General features: G+C 42.8%; 2 protein-coding genes across 3 annotated transcripts in view; one reads left to right on the top strand and one right to left on the bottom strand.

The window, feature by feature from the left end:
* The window catches only part of LOC102242909 (nuclear envelope pore membrane protein POM 121C), a 26,720-nt gene extending 6,640 nt beyond the window's left edge, over positions 1-20,080 (top strand). The window contains exons 5-12 of one of the 2 annotated variants that reach the window (XM_005877194.2): positions 10,763-10,854; positions 11,470-11,543; positions 12,252-12,376; positions 12,499-12,601; positions 12,835-13,008; positions 14,147-15,799; positions 17,270-17,392; positions 17,846-20,080. In XM_005877194.2, the coding sequence (XP_005877256.2) occupies positions 10,763-10,854; positions 11,470-11,543; positions 12,252-12,376; positions 12,499-12,601; positions 12,835-13,008; positions 14,147-15,799; positions 17,270-17,392; positions 17,846-17,943 (2,442 nt within the window). In that variant the 3' untranslated portion in view covers positions 17,944-20,080. Of the gene's footprint in view, positions 1-10,762; positions 10,855-11,469; positions 11,544-12,251; positions 12,377-12,498; positions 12,602-12,834; positions 13,009-14,146; positions 15,800-17,269; positions 17,393-17,693 lie in introns of both variants that reach the window. The other variant, XM_014548514.1, reaches the window with a different exon arrangement.
* NSUN5 (NOP2/Sun domain family, member 5) overlaps positions 20,074-22,956 on the bottom strand; it is a 9,445-nt gene continuing 6,562 nt past the window's right edge. The window contains exons 5-11 of the mRNA XM_014548498.1: positions 21,857-21,995; positions 21,653-21,768; positions 21,169-21,347; positions 20,761-20,971; positions 20,538-20,678; positions 20,346-20,469; positions 20,074-20,215 (exon numbers count right to left, since the gene is read on the bottom strand). Of these exons, the coding sequence (XP_014403984.1) occupies positions 20,204-20,215; positions 20,346-20,469; positions 20,538-20,678; positions 20,761-20,971; positions 21,169-21,347; positions 21,653-21,768; positions 21,857-21,995 (922 nt within the window). The 3' untranslated portion in view covers positions 20,074-20,203. The remainder of the gene's footprint in view (positions 20,216-20,345; positions 20,470-20,537; positions 20,679-20,760; positions 20,972-21,168; positions 21,348-21,652; positions 21,769-21,856; positions 21,996-22,956) is intronic.

The raw sequence follows: 22,956 nt of genomic DNA on the forward strand, positions 1-22,956 counted from the left end.
GTCACACCCCCTTCAGGGTGGGGGTCCCCACTGGGGTGCCTGGCCAACCTGGATGAGGGGCTGAGGGCTGTTTTAAGGCTGGCGGGCGACTGAAGCTCCCAGCCTCTCCTTTTTTTATTTTTTTTATTCTGGGATTTATTTACCTTCTATAATTGAAACATTGTTGCCGTCACTGGTGCTTCCAGCTCTGAGGCTGCGGCTGGCTGAAAGCAGGTATCTGGGGTTTGTTTAGCTTCTATAATTGAAACATTGTTGCTTCCGGAGCTCAGAGCCGGGCCGCGGCACGCGGGGAACCTTGGCTTCCTCCATCACTGGAGCAAGCAAGCCTCCTGCTTGCTTCAGCTGTGTGGCTGTCGGCCGCCATCTTTGTTGGCAGTTAATTTGCATATCGCCCTGATTAGCCAATGGGAAGCGTAGCGGAGGTACGGTTAATTACCCTTTTGTCTTTTATTAGATAGGCTAGACTAGAGGCCCGGTGCATGGATTCATGCACCAGTGGGGTCCCTCAGCCTAGCCTGCAAGTATGGGGCCAAAACCGGCTCTCCAACATCCCCCAAGGGGTCCTGGATTGCGAGAGAGTGAAGGCCAGGTCGAGGGACCCCACCGGTGCACTATCGGGGCCGGGGAGGGACTGTGGGAGGGCTCCAGGGCGTGCCCAGCCCGTCCTGCCCAATCCCTATCGGCCAGACCCCAGCAGCAAGCTAACCTATTGATCGGAGTGTCTTCCCCCTAGTAATCAGTGCGCATCATAGCAACTGGTCAAACAGTCAGACACTTAGCATATTAGGCTTTTATTATATAGAATTAGTTAATATCACTCCATGTTCAAATTGCCCTTATTACCCCAAACTGTCTTTATTACTTTGTATCAGGGACCAAAATTCAATTCATTACATTTGGTTCATATAATGCTACTACTTTTTTTCATGCTTTTGAAAAAACTGGTTCATTTTGTCTTATAGTATTTCCTATATTCTGGATTTAGTTTGCATTGTCACTGTGTCATTTTAACATGTGCTGTATCCCCTGTTTTCCTTGTAAATGAGTAGTTGGATCCCAATTGCTGATTAGATTCAAGTTCAATTATTTTGGCAGAATATTGCATCAGTGATGCTGTGATTTCCTATTGCATCACGTCAGGAGCACCTGAAGTTTGGTTGCCTCCCTTTTGTGGTGTTAATATTGATCACTGTTGTTAGTCTGATACTGTCATTTTAAATTTTGTATGAACTTTTCATCTGAACATTTTAGCAGCCATTATAATGACACTAGAAGCCCGTTGCGCGAAGATTCATGCAATAGGCCTTCCTTCCCCTGGCTGCTGGCACCGGTTTTCCTCCGGCACCCAGGACCCAGGTCTTTTCAGTCTTCAGTCTTCACTCCAGCCGGAGCCTTCAGTCTTCGCTCGGCGCCTGCATATGCAAATTAACCGCCATCTTTGTTTGGTTAATTTGCATAGTTGCTCTGATTGGCTGGTGAGTGTAGTGGAGTGACACCAATTTGCATGTTTCTCTTTTATTAGTGTAGATTATCTTTGCCTAGGTCTATTGTTTTATTAGGTTGCAAAATGGTGATATTCTAACTTTTATCTTTCCCTCTATATTTATTAACTGAAATTCTATGTAGAAGAACATGCCCTAACTATAGGAATGACAGGATAATAAGAAGACATTGATGCCATAGCTAACTCTAAAGGTGACTAATGATGATTTTGCTGTTGTTGATTATCTTTATGAACTTCTGAAATTTTATAAGCATTTTATAATCCTCAATGTGTTTTATTCCTTTTGGTGCACAAAATTTTCCAATTTTGACCAGTGGGAGCTTTCAAATTGGCTCTTGTCTTCTTTCATTTTGACCCCAGAAGTCTTTGATTGCTTCATTGTTTTTTGGCCAAAAACAAATGAATCTTATACATTTCCAACCCAGATTGAAGTTGAAATTGGCTATTTTTCAAGTAGTCTTGGTTTTAACATTTCAAATTCAGATTTAAGATTACAGAATTTTTTTGGTTTTGTATTTTCACACCAAAAATGTCGGTTCATAATTACTTATTTGATTGATCCTAGAACTTATGATTTCAAAATAACAGTATCAATGTTCTTATTAACAGTAAGAATTATGTAATCAGCTTAAGAATTATTTGTGGTTCATTTGTCATTAGTATATATTCCTCAATGGATACTGGCAATATGCAATCAAAGTAACGTGTTTTGAAGTAATGTGAACTAATTGTTCTCACTTAGTTACACCACCAACTTGATATACCCTTGTACAATGTGGGGGTTATTGATGCAGACCCCACAATAGAAAATCCACGTATAACTTCAGTCAGCCCTCTACATCCACAGAACATATACTAGCTTCAATCAATGGTTGTTTGAATCTGCAGATGCAAACCTGCAGATTCAGAGGGCCGACGGTATCTATCTACATTTATTGAAGAAAAAAAACATGTAAGTGTATTTGCACAGTTCAAATTGTAGTAAGGCTGTTATTCAAGTTTCAACTGTAGTAAGGTTCATTTGTTTGGTATCTTTTAGCAATTTCTGTTTTTCTTTTTGATAGGTGAGGAATAGTATTTAATTTATGTCTCTTATGAGTAAGTTTGTGCGGCTTTTCATATGTTAGAGAAACATATTCCAAATGAACTAAAGATTTAAATATGAAATAGAAACTGTAAAAGTATGAAAATAGGCTTCTCACACATTGCTGGTGGGAGTGTCAATTGGTACAGTTCTCTAGAGGGCAGTGTGGTACTAATTATCATTATTAAAGATGCACATGCCCCTAGATCCAGCGGGTTTACTTTGAGGAATTAATCCTACTCAAAGACATATACAAAGATGTTGATTTTAGCATTGTCTTAATATCAGAAGCTTAGAAACAATGTGTATATACCTTTTCAAGGGGCTGATTGTAATGTGCAGTTTTTCCATGCTTTTAAATACTATGCAACTATTAAAAATAAGGCAGTTTAATAGAGACTGATGTGAATGATCTCAAAAATATATTTTAAAAAAGCAAGGTGTTGTTCTGGCTGGTTTGGCTCAGTGGATGGAGCGTTGGCCTGCGGACTGAAGAGTCCAGGCTTCAATTCCGGTCAGGGGCACATGCCCAGGTTGTGGGCTCGATCCCCAATTGGGGGCATGCAGGAGACAGCCGATCAATGATTCTCTCTCATCATTGATGTTTCTATCTCTCCCTCTCCCTTCCTCTCTGAAACCAATAAAAATATGTTGATGAAGAAAAAAAAGCAAGGTGCAGCTCTGGCCAGTTTGCTCAATGGTTAGAGCATTGGCCGGTGGACTGAAGGGTTGTAGGTTCTTTTTCAGTCAAGGGCATGTACCTTGGTTGCAAGCTCGATCCTGGGCCCGGGTCCTGGGGCACATACAGGAGGCAACTAATGTGTCGCTCTCACATCGATGTTTCTCTCTGTGTGTCTCTTCCCTTCCCTTCCACTCTCTCTAAAAATCAATGGAAAAAATATCCTCAGGTGAGGATTAACAACAACAAAAAAGCAAGGTGCAGAACTCTTATCATTTGTGCTGCTGTTTCTTTAAACTTTTAATATGCACAGAACAATTCTGACAGGATATTTTAGAAACAGGTAGTAACTTATTGAGATAAGAGGGAAACTTCCTTTTAACTGTACACTCTATTTATTGGAATTTGTAACATGTTCTACAAGTATTACCTTTCCTGATTTCAAAAAATGTTTTAGGTATAGATAACCGTTAAGTAAAAAGTAAAATTCCCTGATCCTGGCTCTTCCAGTCTTCATCTCATCTCCATGCCTATTATTAACATTCCTACTGTGTGTGTAAACACAGATAATACACAGAATTTTGGGACTGTTTTACACAAGTGGGATCATAGCATATATGCTTCTTTGCATCTTTTAAAATTATATATTATGTAAACTCTCACTTTTTTAATGGCTTTTTTTTTTGTTAGAATACTTTGAGGCCCGATGCATGAAATTCGTGCAAGGTAGGCCTTCCTTCCCCCAGCTGCCGGCACCTGCTTCCCTCTGGCACCTGGGACCTGGGCTTCCCTCATAGCCCTGGCTTCGTCCGGAAGGATGGCCGCTCTAATTAGTGTGTTATGCTTTTATTATTATAGATAACGTGCAGAAAAAGAAATATGTACAGCTCCATGTAGCCACCATCCATGTCAAGTAATAAATCATTTTCTATACCCAGAAGCCCCTCTCATACCTACTCCCAATCACTTCTCCTTTCCTCCTTTCTTCCTGAATATTAGTACTATTTTTTTTTCTGTTTTTGAACTTTATATAAAGGAAACAGAGAATATGCTTTTTGTGTGTTTATATTTTACTTGTGAGATTCATCTCTGTTACATGTAGCAGTAGGTCTTTCGTTTTCATTGCTGTGTACGGTTCCATTATAAGAAGATACCACAATTAATTTAGTCATTCCATTGGACATTTGGGTTTTCAGTTTGGAGCTATAATAATGCTGCTGTGGACATTATTGTGTAAGTCTTTTGGTACACACATATAAAGTATGTGTATGTTCAGTTTTAATAGAGGTTGAACAGTTTTTTAAAGTGATATTTCAGTTGATACTTCTTTTTTTATATATGTATATTTTTATTGATTTCAGAGAGGAAGGGAGAGGGAGAGAGATGGAAACATCAGTGATGAGAGAGAATCATTGATTGGCTGCCTCTTGCACGCTCCCTACTGGGGTTTGAACCTGCAACCTGGGGATGTGCCCTTGACCAGAATCGATCTCGGGACCCTTCAGTCTGCAGGCCGACACTCTATCCACTGAGCCAAACCGGCTAGGGCCCAGTTGATACTTCTACCAGTGCAGTGTGGGATTTTGTTCCTATAGTTACGCATCCTCACTACCATTTGGTGTTGCTCTTTAGTTACTCATTCTGGTGGGTGTGAAGTCGTTTTTCATTGTGGTAATTTTGTTTCCCTGGTTACTAATGAGATAAATGTATGAACTGTTCACTGGCCATTTGTATATCCTTTTTCATGAAGTGCCTATTCTAGTTTCTTGGCTCTTTTCCATTAGGTTGTTTTTCTTATTTATATAACAAGTTCTTTATATATTCTAGATACAAGCTCTCTGTGAATTATATTTGTTTCAACAAATGAGTGTCCTATTCTGACTCATCATTCACTTTCTTATAGTCTTCTCATTTATGATTTGTATATTTATTTTATGTACTGTTTAGGTATTTTTGCCTACCTAAAGTCGTGATGATATTCTCTTATGCTACCTTCTAGGAGCTTTGTTGTTTTTCATTTCAAATTTTTATCTATGATCCATCTGAAATTGATTTTTGTGTATAGTGTGAGCTAGGCATCAAAGTTAGTGTTTTTCCATATAAATATCCATTTGACTTGCAAAATTTATTGGAAGAACCATCCTTTCCCAATTACTCTGCAATATCACCTTTGTCGTAATTTGTGTCCATATATATGTGGATCCATTTCTAGATTCCGTTCTGTTCCATTAGTCTATTTTTCTACTCTGTGCCTGTATTTTTCCCAGTCTGTACTACTCAGTCTAAGTTTTGATATCTAGTAGAATAAGTCATCCAACTTTCTCATATCTCTTATGCCTCATCAGAATTATTTTGGATCTTGGCCTTTTGCATTTCTGTATAATTTTAAAATCAACTTGTCAATTTCCACCAAAAAATAAAATACTTGCTGAGATATTGATTGGCATTGCCTTTAATCTATGAGTTATTTTGGAGGGAATTGACATTTTTACATTATTGAATCTTTTAATCCATGAACTTGGTGTATCCTTCATTTATTTACATCATCTTTAACTTCTCAGTGTAGTGGTTTTATGCATCTTTATTAAATTTATTTCTAGGTATATGTTTTTGATGCTATTATAAAGAGTATGTTAAAAATTTAATTGTTGCTGATGTACTAGTATAGAAAACAACTGGGGTTTTTTGTTTTTTTAATCCTCATCCAAGGATATGTTTTATTAATGTTTTTAGAGAGAGGAACGAAAAGAAAAAGAGAGAAAGAAACATTAATTGGCTGCCTCCCGTATGTGCCCCTACTGGGGTTCGAACCCACAATCCAGGTATGTACCCTGACTGGGAATTGAACCTACTTTTGGAGTATGGGACAATGCTCCAACCAACTGAGGCAACCGGTCAGAATAGAACTTGTTTTTAATTCAGAAAATTTGCTTAATTCTGAATATTTATTTATATAGTCTTCAGGATTTTATATGTAAGTCGTGTTCTCTATAATGATGACATGATGACAGTCCCCCCTCCCCCCCCCCCCTTTTTTTTTACCCCAAGCCTTACACTGTTTGTTTATGCCTTACTGCACTTGGTTAATACCTCTAGTATAATATTGAACAGAAGTGAGAGCAAATATCCTGTTCTTGTTTTTCCTGATTTCAGAGTATGCACTTTCCATGTTTCATGTTATGTATGACGTTTGATACAGATTTTCTATAGATATTCTTTATTGGATTAAGGAAATTTCTTCTCCAAGGTTATATAGATAAAGAACCAATTTTAGGAACCACTCTATTACCTGTTTTTCTGTTTCATTAACTTATGCTCTTATAGGTATTATTTCCTTCTTTCTTTGTGTTTGATCAGCTAGGGTTTCTTTCTGAATTTTGAATATAGATTCTTAGATCACTGGGTTGTTGTTGTTTTTCAGCCTTTTCTCTTATCTAATATGCTTTTATATGTTTTTTTGTTTGTTTGTTTTTTAAGTTGATTGGGGTGACATTGGTCAACATGAACATATAAGCTTCATGTGTGGGTTTCTATGTTACAAGATCTGTATAGTGTACTGTGTGCCCACCACCCAAAGTCAAATCTTCTCCTGTCACCTTACATTAGGACCTCCCTCCCCCCATTCCACTCGCCACTCCTGGGAGGTAACGGTGACTTGAAGCTCTGAATGATGGTCTCTTCCAGAGAGGTTTTATTTTTGCCTCTAGCAAGCGGCTAGAATAGAGGCCAATTACCTCTCTCCAGTTGGAATTAACATGATTCTGAATTGGTTGTCAGTTCTTATGAGGGCTTGTTTTTTCCTATTTGCCCTATATCCAAGTATGTAGCCTTTGGGATACCAACCAAAGCCTGAGGTGTTTAGGGCCCCTCTATGTTGGAAAGCCCTGAATTCCAGTTTTTGTCTTTCCAGGCCTGAGGGGCTGCCAGAAGCTTTTCTCAGCCTCTCAGCGGCAGCTTTTACTTTTGAAATTGGCAGTCACCAGGAGGGAAAATGTAGGCCTAAGTGTGGGTCTCACCTCTTGGCTCCTCTGTCTTGTCCCTACAATGTCTCACCGCCTTGGGAGCTCTTCATACTACCATACCTTCTTCATACAGATGTATTTCACATTTTCTTCAGCATTTTCTGCTTGTCCTCCTCAATAAGCGATTTGGTCTAAAACAGTGGTTCTCAACCTTCTGGTCCTTTAAAAACAGTTCTTCATGTTGTGACCTAATCATAAAATTATTTTCGTTGCTACTTCATAACTGTAATGTTGCTACTGTTATAAATCGTAATGTAAATATCTGATATGCAGGATGGTCTTAGGCGACCCCTGTGAAAGGGTCGTTCGACCGCCAAAGGGGTCACAACCCACAGGTTGAGAGCCGTTGGTCTAAAACAACATAGCCATTGCTTAAAACATGGTCAGATTGTGTTTTAAAGCACGCTTACTCCTGGTGAATCCACACTCACTGACACTAATAGCTCTTAGTAGGTGTTCTGTTGTAAGTAGTTACCTGTTGTTTTGTGATATTGGAATATATGGTAAGCTCTCAGAAGTAGATCTTAGGAAGGGGATAAAGTAATATGAAAGTTCTTTATGTTGAAGCTTCTCTTTGAAAGAAATGTGGCCTGGCTGGCGTGGCTCAATGACCAGGAGGCCACAGTTCAATTCCAGGTCAGGGCACATGCCCAGGTTGTGCGTTCGATCCCCAGTGTGGGGCATGTAGGAGGCAGCCAATCAATGATTCTCTCTCATCACCAATGTTTTTCTCTCCCTCTCCCTTCCTCTCTGAAATCAATAAAAATATGAAATAGTAAATATCCCCAGTAATCAATATAGATTTGGTGTGATAGTGTATACATTTGACTTAATGTATTTTTCCAGAGGAGCACTAGTAAATACCTAAATCTACAGCTTCCCAAACTAGAAGTTGTAGCTTTGTATTATAAAACTAGAGGCCCGGTGCACAACATTAGTGCACTGGAGGGCGGGTCCCTCATCCTGGCCTGCGCCCTCTCACAGTCTGGCTAAGCTGGCAGTCGGACATCCCCCGAGGTGTCCTTAGCGCTGCTGCGTAGGCAGAAGAGGCTCCCGCCACTGCTGCTGCCTTCACTAGCCATGAGCCTGGCTTCTGGCTGAGCTGCGCTCCCCCTGTGGAAGCACACTGACCACCAGGGGGCAGCTCCTGCATTGAGCATCTGCCCCCTGGTGGTCAGTACACATCATAGCAACCGGTTGTTCCACCATTTGGTCAATTTGCATATTAGCCTTTTATTCTATAAGATTATTACAAATGTTAGGCTGTACCAATTATAGAAAGTGAACTGTCCTCCTACCTCTTTGTGCATGGCATTGATACTTCGTGTGTCTTACAAGACTTGTCATTTTTCAAAGTGGGCATTCAAAACTTCATATCCCTAGCTTGCTTTTGTGACTGTCTTTTCTTATTTCTTTATTTATACCCTATATTTAAGCCAAGCTAGAACATTCATTATCTTCTAAGAGCACTTATTATTTTCGTGCTTTCTTCCCTTTTCTTGTTCTGTTCTCCATCTGGAATGATAAGTATGTTTTATCGAACTGCAGACCATCTCAAATGTCACCTTCTTAGAGACTATTATAGTCATTTTATGCACTCTTTTCCAAATCATAAATTTCTTGATGGAAATGGTCTTGCTTATCTTTCCATTATTTGTAAAATCTAAAAAAGTAGGAAATTGGTAAATGAAAATTGAGTTGTAAAGCAGAACTAAATTGACTGCCGTCATACATAGATTGACTATCTCTTTTTGTGACTTGCTTTGTTATATCTTTAGGCCACTTACTATTTTATATGTTCATTATATTTATATGAAGTTGCAAATTATTAATTTTGACATGTTGAGGATATCAACTCATCACTTTAATTGAAAATACTTGCCTTAGTTTGTTTATACATTTGTTTGTTTCCTGCCTATATAGATTTTATTTCTAGATTATGGAAACATTAGTGTCATTGAAAATACAAATGGTGCAGAAGGTATACATATAGTAAAGTTTCCTTCCACATGGCAATATTTTTATGTGGAGAGGTTCTTAATTTTTATGTAACATTCTGTCAATTTTCTTTCGTTTCTGGCATAAAAAGTCTGTTTTCTACCCCATGTCATTTAACAACTTGTCAATGTTTTTACAGTTCTTTTGTTTGATACACTTTTTACATGTAAATTGCTATTGCATCAGGATTGTGTGTATGTACAGTTTATGAAGTAGAGATATGTTTTACCCTGGGGCACTTTATTAAAAATGCAAGGTGTGAGGCCCAAGATTGATTTATTTATCCCAAATGACCATCCTTTCTTGTTCTATAACTGAGAATAACATTTTTAAAAAATATTATTTATTTCAGCATTTTTCTCAATCTAATTCTGAGCCTTGGGTTTTCTGATAATATTAGTCTATGGAACTCTTCTTCTGTTTTATCACCTGTCTTTGATTTTTAAATCTTTCCTTTCTTCTTTTGAACTTTTAAGCACTGTTTTCTCCCTTTTTGTGCTTATATCATGTAACTGTTACAGAGTAAGAAATCACTAGAAGCTTCCCAGTAGGAAAATGTGATAGTTTAGTACCTTTGTGTTAGGCTAAAGACTTATTTGCAGGGTGCTTGCTCTTTGTCAGTTACTTTGCTGCTAGCCCCCTTTGAAGGAGGTGGAGATGAAAACAGACCATCTTTGCCCGAGCCAGTTTGGCTCACTGGATAGAGCGTCGGCCTGCAGACCAAAGGGTCCTGGGTTTAATTCGTCAAGGGCACTTACCTTGGTTGCAGGTTCCTCCCCAGGCCAGGCCCTGGTTGGGCGCATGCAGGAGGCAACCAATCGATGTTTTTCTTGCACATCAATATTTCCCTCTGTCTCTCCCTCTCTCTTCCACTCTCTCTAAAAATCAATGGAAAAATATCCTCTGGTGAGGATAAAAAACACACACAAATAAACAGACTATCTTTGCTGCCAAGGGACTCTGCCTGGCAGAAGAGACAGATGTATAGATAGTTATCATATAATGATAAGTACCATAGATGTTGTAAAAGTCATAAATGTCATGACAGCATATTTTTAAAAAGTTAATAAAGTAAAGCTGAAAATTTAATGAAGGAAAACTAAGTTAGTTTATGGACTTGTCTTCACTAGAACAGTTTAATTTACTCTGATCATTTCTATAGACAATATAGAGTAAATTTATGCATCATAGCTCTAAGTCATTATTGAATTAATGTTCCTTTTTAATATATGCAAAAAGTACATTGATTCTTTCTACACTTAATAGCATTCCATTACTTTTCAGACTTTTTTATCCCATAGTTAATATTGGCAACTGACTTTCTTTTCAGGAGCCTTCCTTCACAAAGAAATATTTTTTAGTCACTTACAAAGGGGACTTTATATGCAGTATGAATAGAACCACAAAATTATATTAAAGGTTGAATGCTGAAGTATCACCTAATGTCAGTAATGTTACTTTTATTTGACTTTTAGCTATGGAAGAGAAGTGGTCCAAGTTCATCACCCTTTTCCAGCCCAGCCTCATCCCGCTCCCAGACGCCAGAGAGGCCAGCAAAGAAAATAAGGTAATCACTTATTTGCTGTGTGGATTATTGGTCAGGAAATTAGGGAAATTTACTTGACTCTTAGGCTTTCTGATTTAGAGAATCAAATAAATTAACATCTAGAAGGACAGAGAAGTACCCAGAAGAATTGCTCTTATTTTTACAGTTCTTTATGCACTGAGTGTAGGGGCCTCTGGTTCTCTTCTGCTGTACGAGTGACCGGGTGTAAAAGTAGAATAGAGTGAGCAGAGTGAATGTCAGCGGGCAGTAATCTTCATGTTCTGGACTGCAGCTGACCCTCCAGGCCTACCTACAGTCGACTAGAATGCCACTCTCTTAGGGATTATATCTATGCCTAGAACACTCAGTAACGTGGGAGGTTGTAAGGAAGGTTTTGAAGATAATTGATTTGTGCTTGTTTTAAGACAGTGGTTTCTCCATGATTTCCATGAACTACCTCCCTTCATTTCTGAGGGAATTTTCTTTTGACTTTTTTTTTTTTTTTGTCCTGGCATACTAAGATCTCAGATCATGGTTGTTCTAGACTTTGGCCAGTTGGGAGTTGGGAGGATATGTTATTCAGTATTTATTGTCAGGAAGTCTTTCTAAACTTAATTCTGTGTTTTTCTCCTACAGAGAAGAGGAACTTTCCCATCATTCTAGTCCTTCAACTCCATTAGTAACTGACAAGGAGTCCCAGGGAGAAAGGGGTAAGTTAATAAATAGGCAAGAGTGGCTCCTGGTGATAGAAGTGTTTATGGAGAATGTATAGACTAGTACCTATTCAAATCATACTTTCAGCATTGCTGTGTAGAGGGCCTGGTATATACAGAGACAGAAGTTCTGTACTTCAGAGGTTTGTAGTCTGGTAAGGGAGGTGATAAGCAAATGCAGTATAACCCAGGGTAACTGTGGGATGGGGATAAGCTTAGGTTGAGGTATCTGTGAGCAATCCAGGAATTATTGCCCAGCAGTTGTATGCATGCATCTGGAGTAAGTCTTTCTGTACAGCCTCTTGACTATTAGGAATAATCTTGTAAACACTATCCATGAGCCCAGACTTTGGAAGATGAAGTTTTCAGAGATACCCAGTGAAAACTTAGTGTTATTAGTGTTACAAATCAGGGGGTATAAATACACCTATCTATTTCTTTTTTTTTTTTTAATATATTTTATTGATTTTTTACAGAGAGGAAGGGAGAGAGATAGAGAGTTAGAAACATCGATGAGAAACATCGATCAGCTGCCTCCTGCACATCTCCCACTGGGGATGTGCCCGCAACCCAGGCACATGCCCTTGACCGGAATCGAACCCGGGACCCTCCAGTCCACAAGCCGACGCTGTATCCACTGAGCCAAACCGGCTTCGGCCACCTATCTATTTCTGGAAGAAAACAAGACTGTATTTCTTTCTTTAGTTGTAGATACAACCGCATGGAAGAAACAGAACTTGAGGAATTCCCCACCTACACCTGGCAGCTCTGGGCAGCGTAAACGGAAGATTCAGCTGCTGCCCTCCAGGCGAGGGGACCAGCTGACCTTGGTATGGTCTTGTCCATTTACCCCTGCCCACCTTCTTAGCTCCTCTAAGTCTTAGGAAGGCTAAATACAGGTTTCTCCCAGTTTCTTATGATTGACTTGACTTCTCCTTTTTCTGTTGGGTAGCCTCCACCTCCCCAGCTTGGTTATTCAATTACTGCTGAGGACCTAGACTTGGAAAAGAAAGCTTCATTACAATGGTTCAACAAGGTCTTGGAAGATAAGACTGGTAAGGAATAAAGATGTTTCACACTCTAGGGAGGATTTGGGGGTTTGGTCTATCTCATCTGAGAAATCCATGTGGGTCCTCAGTAAATCTGGAGAAAGTGAGCGCTGAGGTTGAGGAGAAGCATTTCTAAATGAGTTATTCTGAGACACTGAGCATTCCCATGCCCTGCGATATGCCACTGGAAAGAATTCCCAAACCAGGGAGGACAACTGAATCTTCTTGTTCTTCCTTAGATGCTGCCTCGAGCTCAGTCACTGAGAACCCACCTACCACTCAGCCTTTTACTTTTACCCTGCCTACTGCTGGGACTGCTCCCTCTCCAACCTCTCTCCCAGCCCCAAGCACTAATCCACTGTTGGAGAGCTTGAAGAAGATGCAGGATTCCCCAGGCCTAACATCCTTCCCAGGTGAGTGAGAGAGCTTCCCTTAGAGCAGTGGTTCTCAACCTTCCTAATGCCGAGACCCTTTCATACAGTTCCTCATGTTGTGGTGACCCCCAATTTCATTGTTACAAATTGAACATAATTAAAGCATAGTGATTAATCACAAAAACAATATGTAATTATATATGTGTTTTCCGATGGTCTTAGGCGACCCCTGTGAAAGGGTCATTCAACCCCCAAAGGGGTCATGACCCACAGGTTGAGAACCACTGCCTTAGAGCATATGGCATCAATCTTTGTTGAGGTTGAAGTAAAAGCATTATGCCTGTCAGTCAATGGAAATTATAAGGATTGAACTTACTCTGGTTGACCAGACCTGAGCTGGTACAAGCTTAAGAGCTTCAGGATTCTGTAATCAGGAAGTTTTAGGGAAGGGGAGCTGTAACACTTAAGCTAGGAGAAGCTTAGTTTTGTTAGTCAAATGGCTCTTGATTTGAAACCTACTTCCTTAGCTGCTCTGAGCCTTGCCGTCATCTGTAAAATGAGAATAATGCTTACCTCATGAGGTAGCGCTGAATTGTAAATGTGATTACATGGTTGAGATGTCTTGTCACATGCTTATTAGACCAAAGGCACAAGATAATATGAATTATTTTTCCCTCTAGGTTTCCAAGGGTCTGTTGATTGTTCCAGCCCTCTGCTTTCATAGCACTTCATATATACACACTCCTGTTATTTCACTTAACATGCAGTTGTATATGTTAGCTCTCAGCCTGTCCCAGGGCTCAGGGGCAGAGACTATCTCATTCATTGTTATATGCTCTGCACTTAGCATTATGGTAGTCAAGTATAGTAAATCTTTGTTAGATGAGTGAGGTGTATCTAGGTTATTAACTGGACTAAGTTTCCACACATTTAACCCAATTAGGCCAAGTTTTATCCCTTTCTATATTCCTTAAGACCTATGAAGAGTGGAAATAACGAACACTTCCTTGATTTTTAGGTAATGAATGCTTTAAGGGCCGGTGGTATAGATTTAGTCATATTTGTTGACTGACCCTTAAATCCCCAGCACTGTGCTGGGCACAGGGAGGATACAAAAGCATTGACTATCATCGTGTTTGAGATATTCAGAATTCACTTTCTCTACTCTTCTCCCCAGATGATTCAGCTGGAGTGGGAACTCCTGTGGCCCATTCGCCTCCGAAGACACCCAGCCTTCTGGGCCCTCTTGGCTCTTCACAGTCAGCGCCCCTTCCAGGCACCTCCTCAGACTCCAAACCCACAGTATCTTTCTTGGCGCTGTCCCCTACTTCTTCCATACCAGTCACTGACACCACCAAGTCACCTCAGGCTGAGACATCTGCCCCATCCCAGGCCCTGTCTGCCCCAGCCCCCAGCCCCAAGCCAAGTCTTCTGTTTGGAATGCTGAGCACTCCCCCTGCTAACCCTTCTGCCTCTGCAGCTCCTGCTGTGTCTTCAGCATCTCCCATGTTCAAGCCCATTTTTGAGGCCCCACCTAAAAGCGAGAATGAGGGCCCCTTGTCATGTAGCCCTTCCAAGGTCACAACCACAGCATCTTTTAGCTCTGCCTTTCCCACAACTACCAGCACCTCACCCATCACTTTCAAACCTGTTTTTGGCAGCATGGGGCCACCTACATCTGTGTCCTTGTCAACTCCCTTCTCCTTCAATCAGACAACTACTGCAGCCACAACCACAAACGCCCCTCTCTTCACTGGCCAGGCCAGTGCCACCTCAACAGTGGCTTCTGCGACCACAGCCAGCACCTCTGCCGACTCAGCTTCGAAGCCTACTTTTGGCTTTGGTGTGAGCAATGTGACCAGCACCGTGAACAGCATGACTAGCACCACCACTTCCACCTCCCAGCCTTTCCTCTTTGGGAATCCCCCTGCCGCTGGTGCCAGCTTTACCCCAGCCATAGGCTCCATATTTCAGTTTGGCAAGCTTTCTGCCATTCCTACTTCAACGACAACGACAACCACCACCACCTTTGGCCAGTCCCTACCCAGTGCCGTGCAGGCAGCCACCAACAACAGCACCGCTGGCTTTAGTGGTTTTGGCAGCACCCTTACAACCTCAGCCCCGGTCACCACCAGCCAGCCTACCCTGACATTCAGTAGCTCTACCACCCCAACATTCAACATTCCCTTTGGCTCAAGCACCAAGGCCCCTCTCCCATCATATCCGGGAGCCAACCCCCAGCCTTTTGGGGCCACTGATGGGCAGCAACAGGGAGCTACCAAGCCAACGCTTGCCCCCAGCTTTGGCAACTCTTTCACTTTTGGAAACTCTGCAGCCCCAGCCCCAACTGCAACTCCAGCACCAACCCCAACCCAGCCAGCCTTTGGCAACACTGCGCAGTCAGCTTTTGGTGGTTTGAAACCCACAGCCTCTGCCTTTGGCACCCCTGCCAGCACCCAGCCAGCCTTTGGCAGCACCACAGCTGCCTTCTCCTTTGGTGCAGCCACCACTTCTGGCTTTGGAGCTACAACCCAGACCACCAGCAGCGGGACCAGTAGTTCAGTGTTTGGCAGCACAGCACCATCGCCCTTCACATTTGGGGGCTCAGCAGCCCCAGCTGGCAGCGGGGGTTTTGGGATCAATGTGGCTACCCCAGGCACAAGCTCTACCTCTGGAGCGTTCAACTTTGGAGGAGGACAGAGTGGGACCACTGGCAACACAGCCCCCTTTGGGGGAGGCTTGAGTCAGAACACATTGGGCGCACCCAGCCAGAGCACACCCTTTGCCTTCAATGTGGCCAGCACGCCTGAGAGCAAGCCTGTGTTTGGAGGTGAGACTAGGAGTTGATTTGGTCCACTGTGCCAGGCACTGTTTTAAGTGCCAGCATAGTCTCCACTCTTATGGAGCTTTATGTTATGGTTGTGAAAAGACAGGCTTAAATACATAAATGTCAGATAACAATGTCTTGATAAAATACGTAATTACTGACTGTAGAGGAGCTAATTGGGTAATCAAGGAAGGCCTTTCTGACTAGATAAATTTAAGCCAAGACTATTTGTTACAGAAAGTGGTTGCAAGTGCAGGTGGGTAGGTGTGTGTGAGAGCTTTGCAGGCACAGAGAGAGCACAAAGGCCCAAAGGCAGAAACAAGCCTGGTATGCACAGATAAAAGCAAGGTGTGGCTAGAAGTTTAGAAGTGTAGATGGTATGAAAAGTGGTTGAGAGGTAGGTAGAATTGAAGATCATCCATGGCCAGGGTTTAAATGTTTGGATTTTAAGTACTAAGGGAAATCACTGTAGAATTTCAAGCAGAAGAATGAAGTGATTTTACTTGCCATATGAAAGATGAATTAGAAGTTTTGATCCTGATAGTTTCTATTTTCTTCATTAAATAGAGATCTTGGGGAGTGGATTACAGTGAAATGTGTACAGAGGAGAGCCTCTTAAATAGTCATTTTGGAGAGTGGAAAGGAAGGTAATGAGAAAGTAATACAACTAACTGCCGTGCAGTTTGAGGGCTGGAAAATTGTGGTTATGAATTTAAAGTGAGACCAGTTAGCACTGTTTTTCCCTAGCAACTTTCAGTCATTGAGGTATAGATCTAAAATAAGTAGATAGCTGGTAAAACCCAACCTGTTTAAACTCAAGCAAATATAGCAGGAGGGGCAGTGAACTTGGAGGTCTTAATGAGATTAAGGAAATGCAGGACTAGAAACAGCTGGGAAAAGAGTACAGTAGTTGCAGTTAAGATAGGGGAGCTAGAACAGTTCCTGGTGGTGATAGGTGTAGGTGGTGGAGGTTGGATAGAGGAATAGATTGGGGTAGCAAGGTCTGGGCCTCAGGGATCAAGAAAGATACTTATACCACATTGGGCTGAGACAAGTACATGAGAGAGAATGCAGCCTTCCCTGAAAGGGGCTGTAGAGAAAGCAACGTCACTACTGAGCATCAGGATTCAGTGAGGGAGGGCAAGGGAGTTTGCTGATGACTGACCTCATGGGCAGATTAGGCAACCTACAGGGTGGATTGGAGTGGTGGTGAGTTTGGTGGAAGGCTCTGGTTTCTGGAGGGGAGGGTATAGCTGGTAAAACCCAACCTGTTTAACAGGGAGAAGAGGAATACCATGATTAGTCCTGATAGGAGGGAGGTAACCTAGTCCTTTTGGTGGCTGAACCAGAGCTAAGATGTCCTGTGGGGAATGCCCATACAGAGAGATCTCTGCAAGGTTCATTACCATCTGCTTTGATACCCTCTGCTCATTGGCCTGGTCTCTACAGTTCTCTGCTTTTTCTTCATTCTAGGCACCTCCACACCCACCTTTGGTCAGAACACCCCTGCCCCTGGAGTGGGCACATCAGGAAGCAGCCTCTCCTTTGGGGCATCCTCAACACCCACCCAAGGCTTTGTTGGCGTCGGACCTTTCGGTAAGCTTGGCAAGTCTCTCTGTTGCCAGCATGGCCTGCTTATTCTTCTCTGAAAAGGGAGTAGGGTGGGGTGGGCTGGTAGCTTCCTGGCTCTCTGAGGCCTTCACCGGAAAGTCAGGCTGAAAGCATGAGAAAGATGTGGCCAGATTGAGAGTCCAGCACAACCAAGGTTTGGAGTTGGCGGCAGACAGCAGAGGAGCCTTTTGGGGCTGAATTTCCTGGATCCCTGGAAAGCCAGGTAAAATTGTCTTCTGGGCCTCTCCCAGACTATCTGTGATTCGGGGTTTTGCCTTTTCAATAGGCCCCTCTCCCAGCGCAATTGATACAGCTTTGGAAGCCCCCCCTCTTCAAGCACCCACAGTCCTGTTGGCCTAACTTTCCAGAGATTGGGGCAACCAAAGAAATGCTTTCAGGTAGCAGCTGCCCTGATGAGATTTTGTTGAATCTTTCCAGGATCGGCGGCCCCTTCATTTTCCATTGGTGCAGGATCCAAGACCCCAGGGGCTCGACAGCGACTGCAGGCCCGAAGGCAGCACACCCGCAAGAAATAGTGTTTGTCCCTTGCCTCCATTCCACCCACCCCTTGCCCAAATCTGGACCTTGGTACCTGCTAGGAAGAGCCTCTAACCCATCTAGTTCCATAAAGCAAACCTGGCTTCAGCCACCAGGGAGGTAATAGCAGCCCTGGGGGCCATTTCCCTCTCTGAGGAAGCGGAAGCCTCAGGCCTCTTGGTGGAGGGGGAGGATGTGGCAGGGCAGAAGCCTGATACCTTTACTTGAACAGTTCCACTGGTGAGGCTGGAGAGAACTAAAGAAACATCTGTACATACTGTCCACTTACTTCCCTCACTTGTTTAGTATATAAGCTTAGTCAGGCAGCCTTCCTTCCCACCTTTTCCCCAGCGAGCCATCTTTGCTGGAGGGTAGTAGGTAGAGCCCTGCCCACCTCTCTCTCTGGTATGCATTTAGTGGGATTGGGGGAAATGGATTATCCCTAAAGCTTTACCTTGCTTGGCTTGGCTATAAAAAGTGGTTCTCTGGTCCCTTTAGGGGACTGTTTCCCCATTTCTTGCTTTGTCCCTCAACTGGTTCCTTGCAGGATCTATTGCTTTTTAAATGATCTTGAATCAAGCTTTGCCTTGAAGACCCCAGTGGATGCTGCTCCTGCTATTTCACTTCCTCTTGCCAAGTCTGAGTCAGTGTTTTGTCCCTAATCCTATCTGGCAGTTCGGCCCCTAAAAGCTTGGTGGCTCAAGACTGTTAGCCTGGCAGATCCAGGGGTGATTCCCTCACTCCAGGGAGGAAAGCTCTTGGAGCAGACAGGATGCCCACCGCTGCTTTCAGCTGCCTCCTCACACACTATCCCTGCTGGCCTCATTGGGCACGTCTGCCTCTCTGGCACTGTATGTTTAAAGCCTTGTCCTGTGTTACTTTGTCTGATGCTCATGTCTATTTCTCTTTGAATCGAGTTTGGAGGAAGAATTGAATTGTATGAGTGGCGGCATGTTGGTAGTGCCGGACTTATCTGTTTCAAGTTTCTGGGACTTAGCTAATTGAATGTGGAAAGTAGCACCACTTTACGGCTACAAGTGCCAACTCCTGAATTTTCAAATGGTGTTTTGACTTTAAGGGCTGGCAGCCCAGGAGGATAGGGCCAAGGGGAAGCAAAGACCTCGTCTCTTCCCTCTGCTGTTTCTCTCTCCTACCTACCTGACCTCACAGGAGGCTAGAACACCCCTAGTATATGTTAGAAAACCTAAATTAATGAGCCACACTTTCAAATTCTTAGTCGCCACCCCCCTCTCCCCTCAACCCTTCTTTTCTTTGTTTCAAAGCCACATACCCCAGGCCTAAGAGCCTTGCTGCCATGCCCATCCTCTTTGGGAGAAGTATGAATGCGTGTGTCTAAATTAAAAGAAAAAATATTTAAACATTTTTTAACAAAATAAAAATTTATTTTTGTATTTAAGCTAAATTGCCTTTTAAATTCCTTCAAGCTTGGTTCATTGAGGTGGTTAAGTATAAATGCTGTTGATTAGGAATTAGCTGTATAGTTAAGTTATGCCTGTGTGAAGAAGAGGCTCTAGTGCTATCCCAGGCAGCTTTCCTGGGGTGACTAGAGCTCCTTCTGGACACATTATGTAAAATGTAATTCTTTTTTTTTTTATAAATAATGTGATGTAGATGTAACTAGTCCCCCTCACCCTTTTGTGACTGAGGTTGAAAGTTTTGTGGCAGGGGACTGACTGCTCCCCACCCCCTAGAAGAGCTCTGTTAATACTTAACTGTCTGTGGAGCTGAGGAGGGAGCCTGAACCTCAAGTCTCAAATACCTACTAGAATTGGAGGGGTGTGGTGGGGCACGGGCCTAGAAATCAAGCTTCTACCTATACCTTAAGTAAGGTAGACCCTCTTAGTTTTAGTACTCTAAGCTAGTTTACCTCAGTTCCACAGGCAGGACAGTTGGTCCAGGAACCCCCTGAAGAGGGTATCCTGGCACAGCCTGAGTGTGAGTGTGTGTGTGTGTATGTGTACATGTACGTGCACTGGACAGGAACGGGAGGCTGGGACTTTCCATTACAAATAAAGACTTAATTCCTGTGAGTCTAGTTGGAATTTTTAGTATGAATGTGAGATTTTTCTCCTTGCTTATGTCATTAAGAATAAAAAAAAACTGTGATCTATCGTAGACCATGTCCTGCCTTTTATTTTTGTGGGTAGCACTTCTCGCAACAGCAAGAACATGGCTCTGGGAAGGTACGAAAAGGACGAGGCAATCCGCTCTGTCTTCCCAGCTGGAGAAACAGGGCTATCAATTTCCTTCCTATAGCAACAAAAAGAACAGAACCTTTCAAAAAACTAAACTGATGCCTGGGGCTGGGGGCCCAAAGCTAAGCCGAAGGGAGAACCAGTGTCATCCCTTCCTCCACCCAAGAAGTCAAAGTTTTGAGCACCTGCTTTGTGCAAGGTAGCATGCTAGGAGCAGCTGCTGCATTTCGCCGCCGCCTCTTTTTCTTCGGAGCTGGGCTAGGGCTGGACCTAAGTTCTGGTGCTGATACTTCGGCCTGTGAGACTGAGCTAGAAGAAAAGTATAAGTTAGATGTGTCCCAATCTTCTATCATCTTCCCAGCAGGCCCCCTGCTCACCTTGGCACCTCTACCCGTTCAAGTACAGCAATGAAGAAGCCACCAGTGAGTGTGGTCTCAGGGGAGGCCCGGAGACAGTGTTCTGCCCCTGGAAAAGTGTTAAGGCCTCGGTGGGGCCAGGAGGGTAGGACAGGAGCTAACCTGTGGAGAAGAGCACACAGACTTCTAGGTAAAAGAGAGCAGCCCTCTCCCCTCCCCAAGACCCTAGTGGAAAGCCAACTACCTAAAGGTTCCCGAGCTCTGCTGTAGGGCCTCCTGTACCACATCTTCATTCTCCTCTTGACAAAGGGAACACGTGGAGTAGACCAGGCGCTGCAGGGAGGGGAAAGTGAGCGCATGGCACAGAGCTCGCTGCTGGAACCCTGCCAGGGCACGCAAACGTTCCTTGCTAGGTAAACCTGTCCCAGGCTCCTCCAGCTGTCTAGTCAACATACCTAGGGAAAAGAGTGTTTTAATTAAATTGCCTTGTTTCATTCTGAAATCCCCACTTTATGAGAACATTTGCCGAGGGTCACAAGACAATTCGAGTCAGAACTAAATAAAGCCAAGACCTAAATGAACTGCTACCACTTCCACTCTAAGGCTGCTCTTGATCTGTTGGTCCCTAGGCTATGAATTCTCCCCATCTCACCAGAGCCACTACAGGAAGGATCCAGCAAAATGTACTGGACCTGACGATAACGCTGGTCTGAGGGTGAAACTGCCAGGAAGTCCTCTTCGGCTAGCTGGCAGCACGAGACTCCAGCCCGGGCCAGCAGAGTAGCCATAGATGCCAGCCGCTTGGCATCCAGGTCAAAGGCAAAGATCTTCCTACAGACAAGGCCAGAGTTGAGGTTAACTGAGTTTATACACCATCTAATGGACATTAAGTTGGGACATGCAGAAGATAACATTTACACAGCCTGAAAGGACTAAGGAATTCACTTCTCACACCTGCAACCCCCTGGGAAGCTTATTTTGGGGCTATACCAGGAACTGCTCTAAGTCCAGAGGGAAATATTTAAAGGAAAATCTTCCTTTCAGCCTTCAGACCTATTGGGAAAACGAGTTCCTTATTTCTCACCAGCTAAAGGATCCGACCCCATTCCCTCCCTTTGTCTGACCATGGCACTCACCCTTGGTTCTTCAGAAGAGCAGCCAAGTGACTGGTCTTATTGCCCGGGGCAGCACATGCATCAATGACATGGGACCCTGGGGGCGGGGCCAGCAGCATGGCTGGGAGACAGCTAGCCTGGCAGGGCAAAGCACAACTGCTGGGTGAACAGACTCCAAGCTGGTCACTTCTACACATTCTTTCCTTTTCCACCCACCTTCCCTACCTTGTCTTGTAAGATGAGGTGACCTGCTTGGTACAGTGGATGTTCATGCAGATCTGTTTGGGCAGGAAACACAAGCAGCTCTGGCAACAAGGGATCCAGAAGAAAACACTTCCCTTTGAGGGCCCTTAGGTCCTCAAGGCTGTCAGGGAACAAGAACCATTCATTCAACATTTTTTTAATTGTCCCATGCAAGGTACCAGGATGGGCATTTTACATGTTACCTAACATGTTAACTTCATTCATGCAATAAATGTTTAAGGCTGAACTAAACAGGATAATAAGACAGAGTCTGGGTTCTCAGACCAGACTCTAGTTTCAGGATCCCACCTCAGCCATTTACCAGCAGTGGAAGCAGGAGCAAGTGCCCTTATCTCAGGCTGTTTGCACTTTTATAAAATAGTAGCTGTGAAAATTAAATAAGTTAATGCATGCGAAATACTAGGTGTACTAGTTAATAATGCAGATTTTTTTTCAATAGATGGAGTTACACATATGTTGATATATATGCGATTTGATATGTATGCTATTTTGTTGTATTGACAACAAGCTTCAAACCTTCATATGTCAAATTTGCTGAAGGTGTTAACATCATAGATATTTTTACACTTAAAAGTGTCGAATTTCATGCCAAAAAAAAGCATTTGCGGGAAGTTTTAATCCATTACTTTATTTTGAAGAAAAGTGCTGCTGAAAGTTTCATATACTTCGGGAAGCTTATGGTGAACATGCTCCATCTCAAGATACTTGTGAACGCTGGTTTAAACGCTTTAAAAGTGATGATTTCGATGTGAAAGACAAAGAACGTCCAGGTCAACGGAAAAAGTTTGAAGACCAACAATTACAAGCATTATTGGATGAAGATGCATGTCAAACTCAAAAACAAATTGCAGAAAGATTAAATGTTGCTTAGCAAACAATTTCTGATTGTTTACAAGCAATGAGAAAGATTTTAAAGGAAGGAAAATGGGTGCCACATCAACTGAACAAAAGACAAATGGAAAACCGAAAAGTCATCAGTAAAGTGTTGCTTCAACGGCACGAAAGAAAGTCTTTTTTGCATCAAATTGTGACTGGCAATGAAAAGTGGATTTATTTTGAGA

Source organism: Myotis brandtii, unplaced genomic scaffold (assembly GCF_000412655.1).
Source record: "Myotis brandtii unplaced genomic scaffold, ASM41265v1 scaffold510, whole genome shotgun sequence".
NCBI lineage: Eukaryota > Metazoa > Chordata > Mammalia > Chiroptera > Vespertilionidae > Myotis > Myotis brandtii.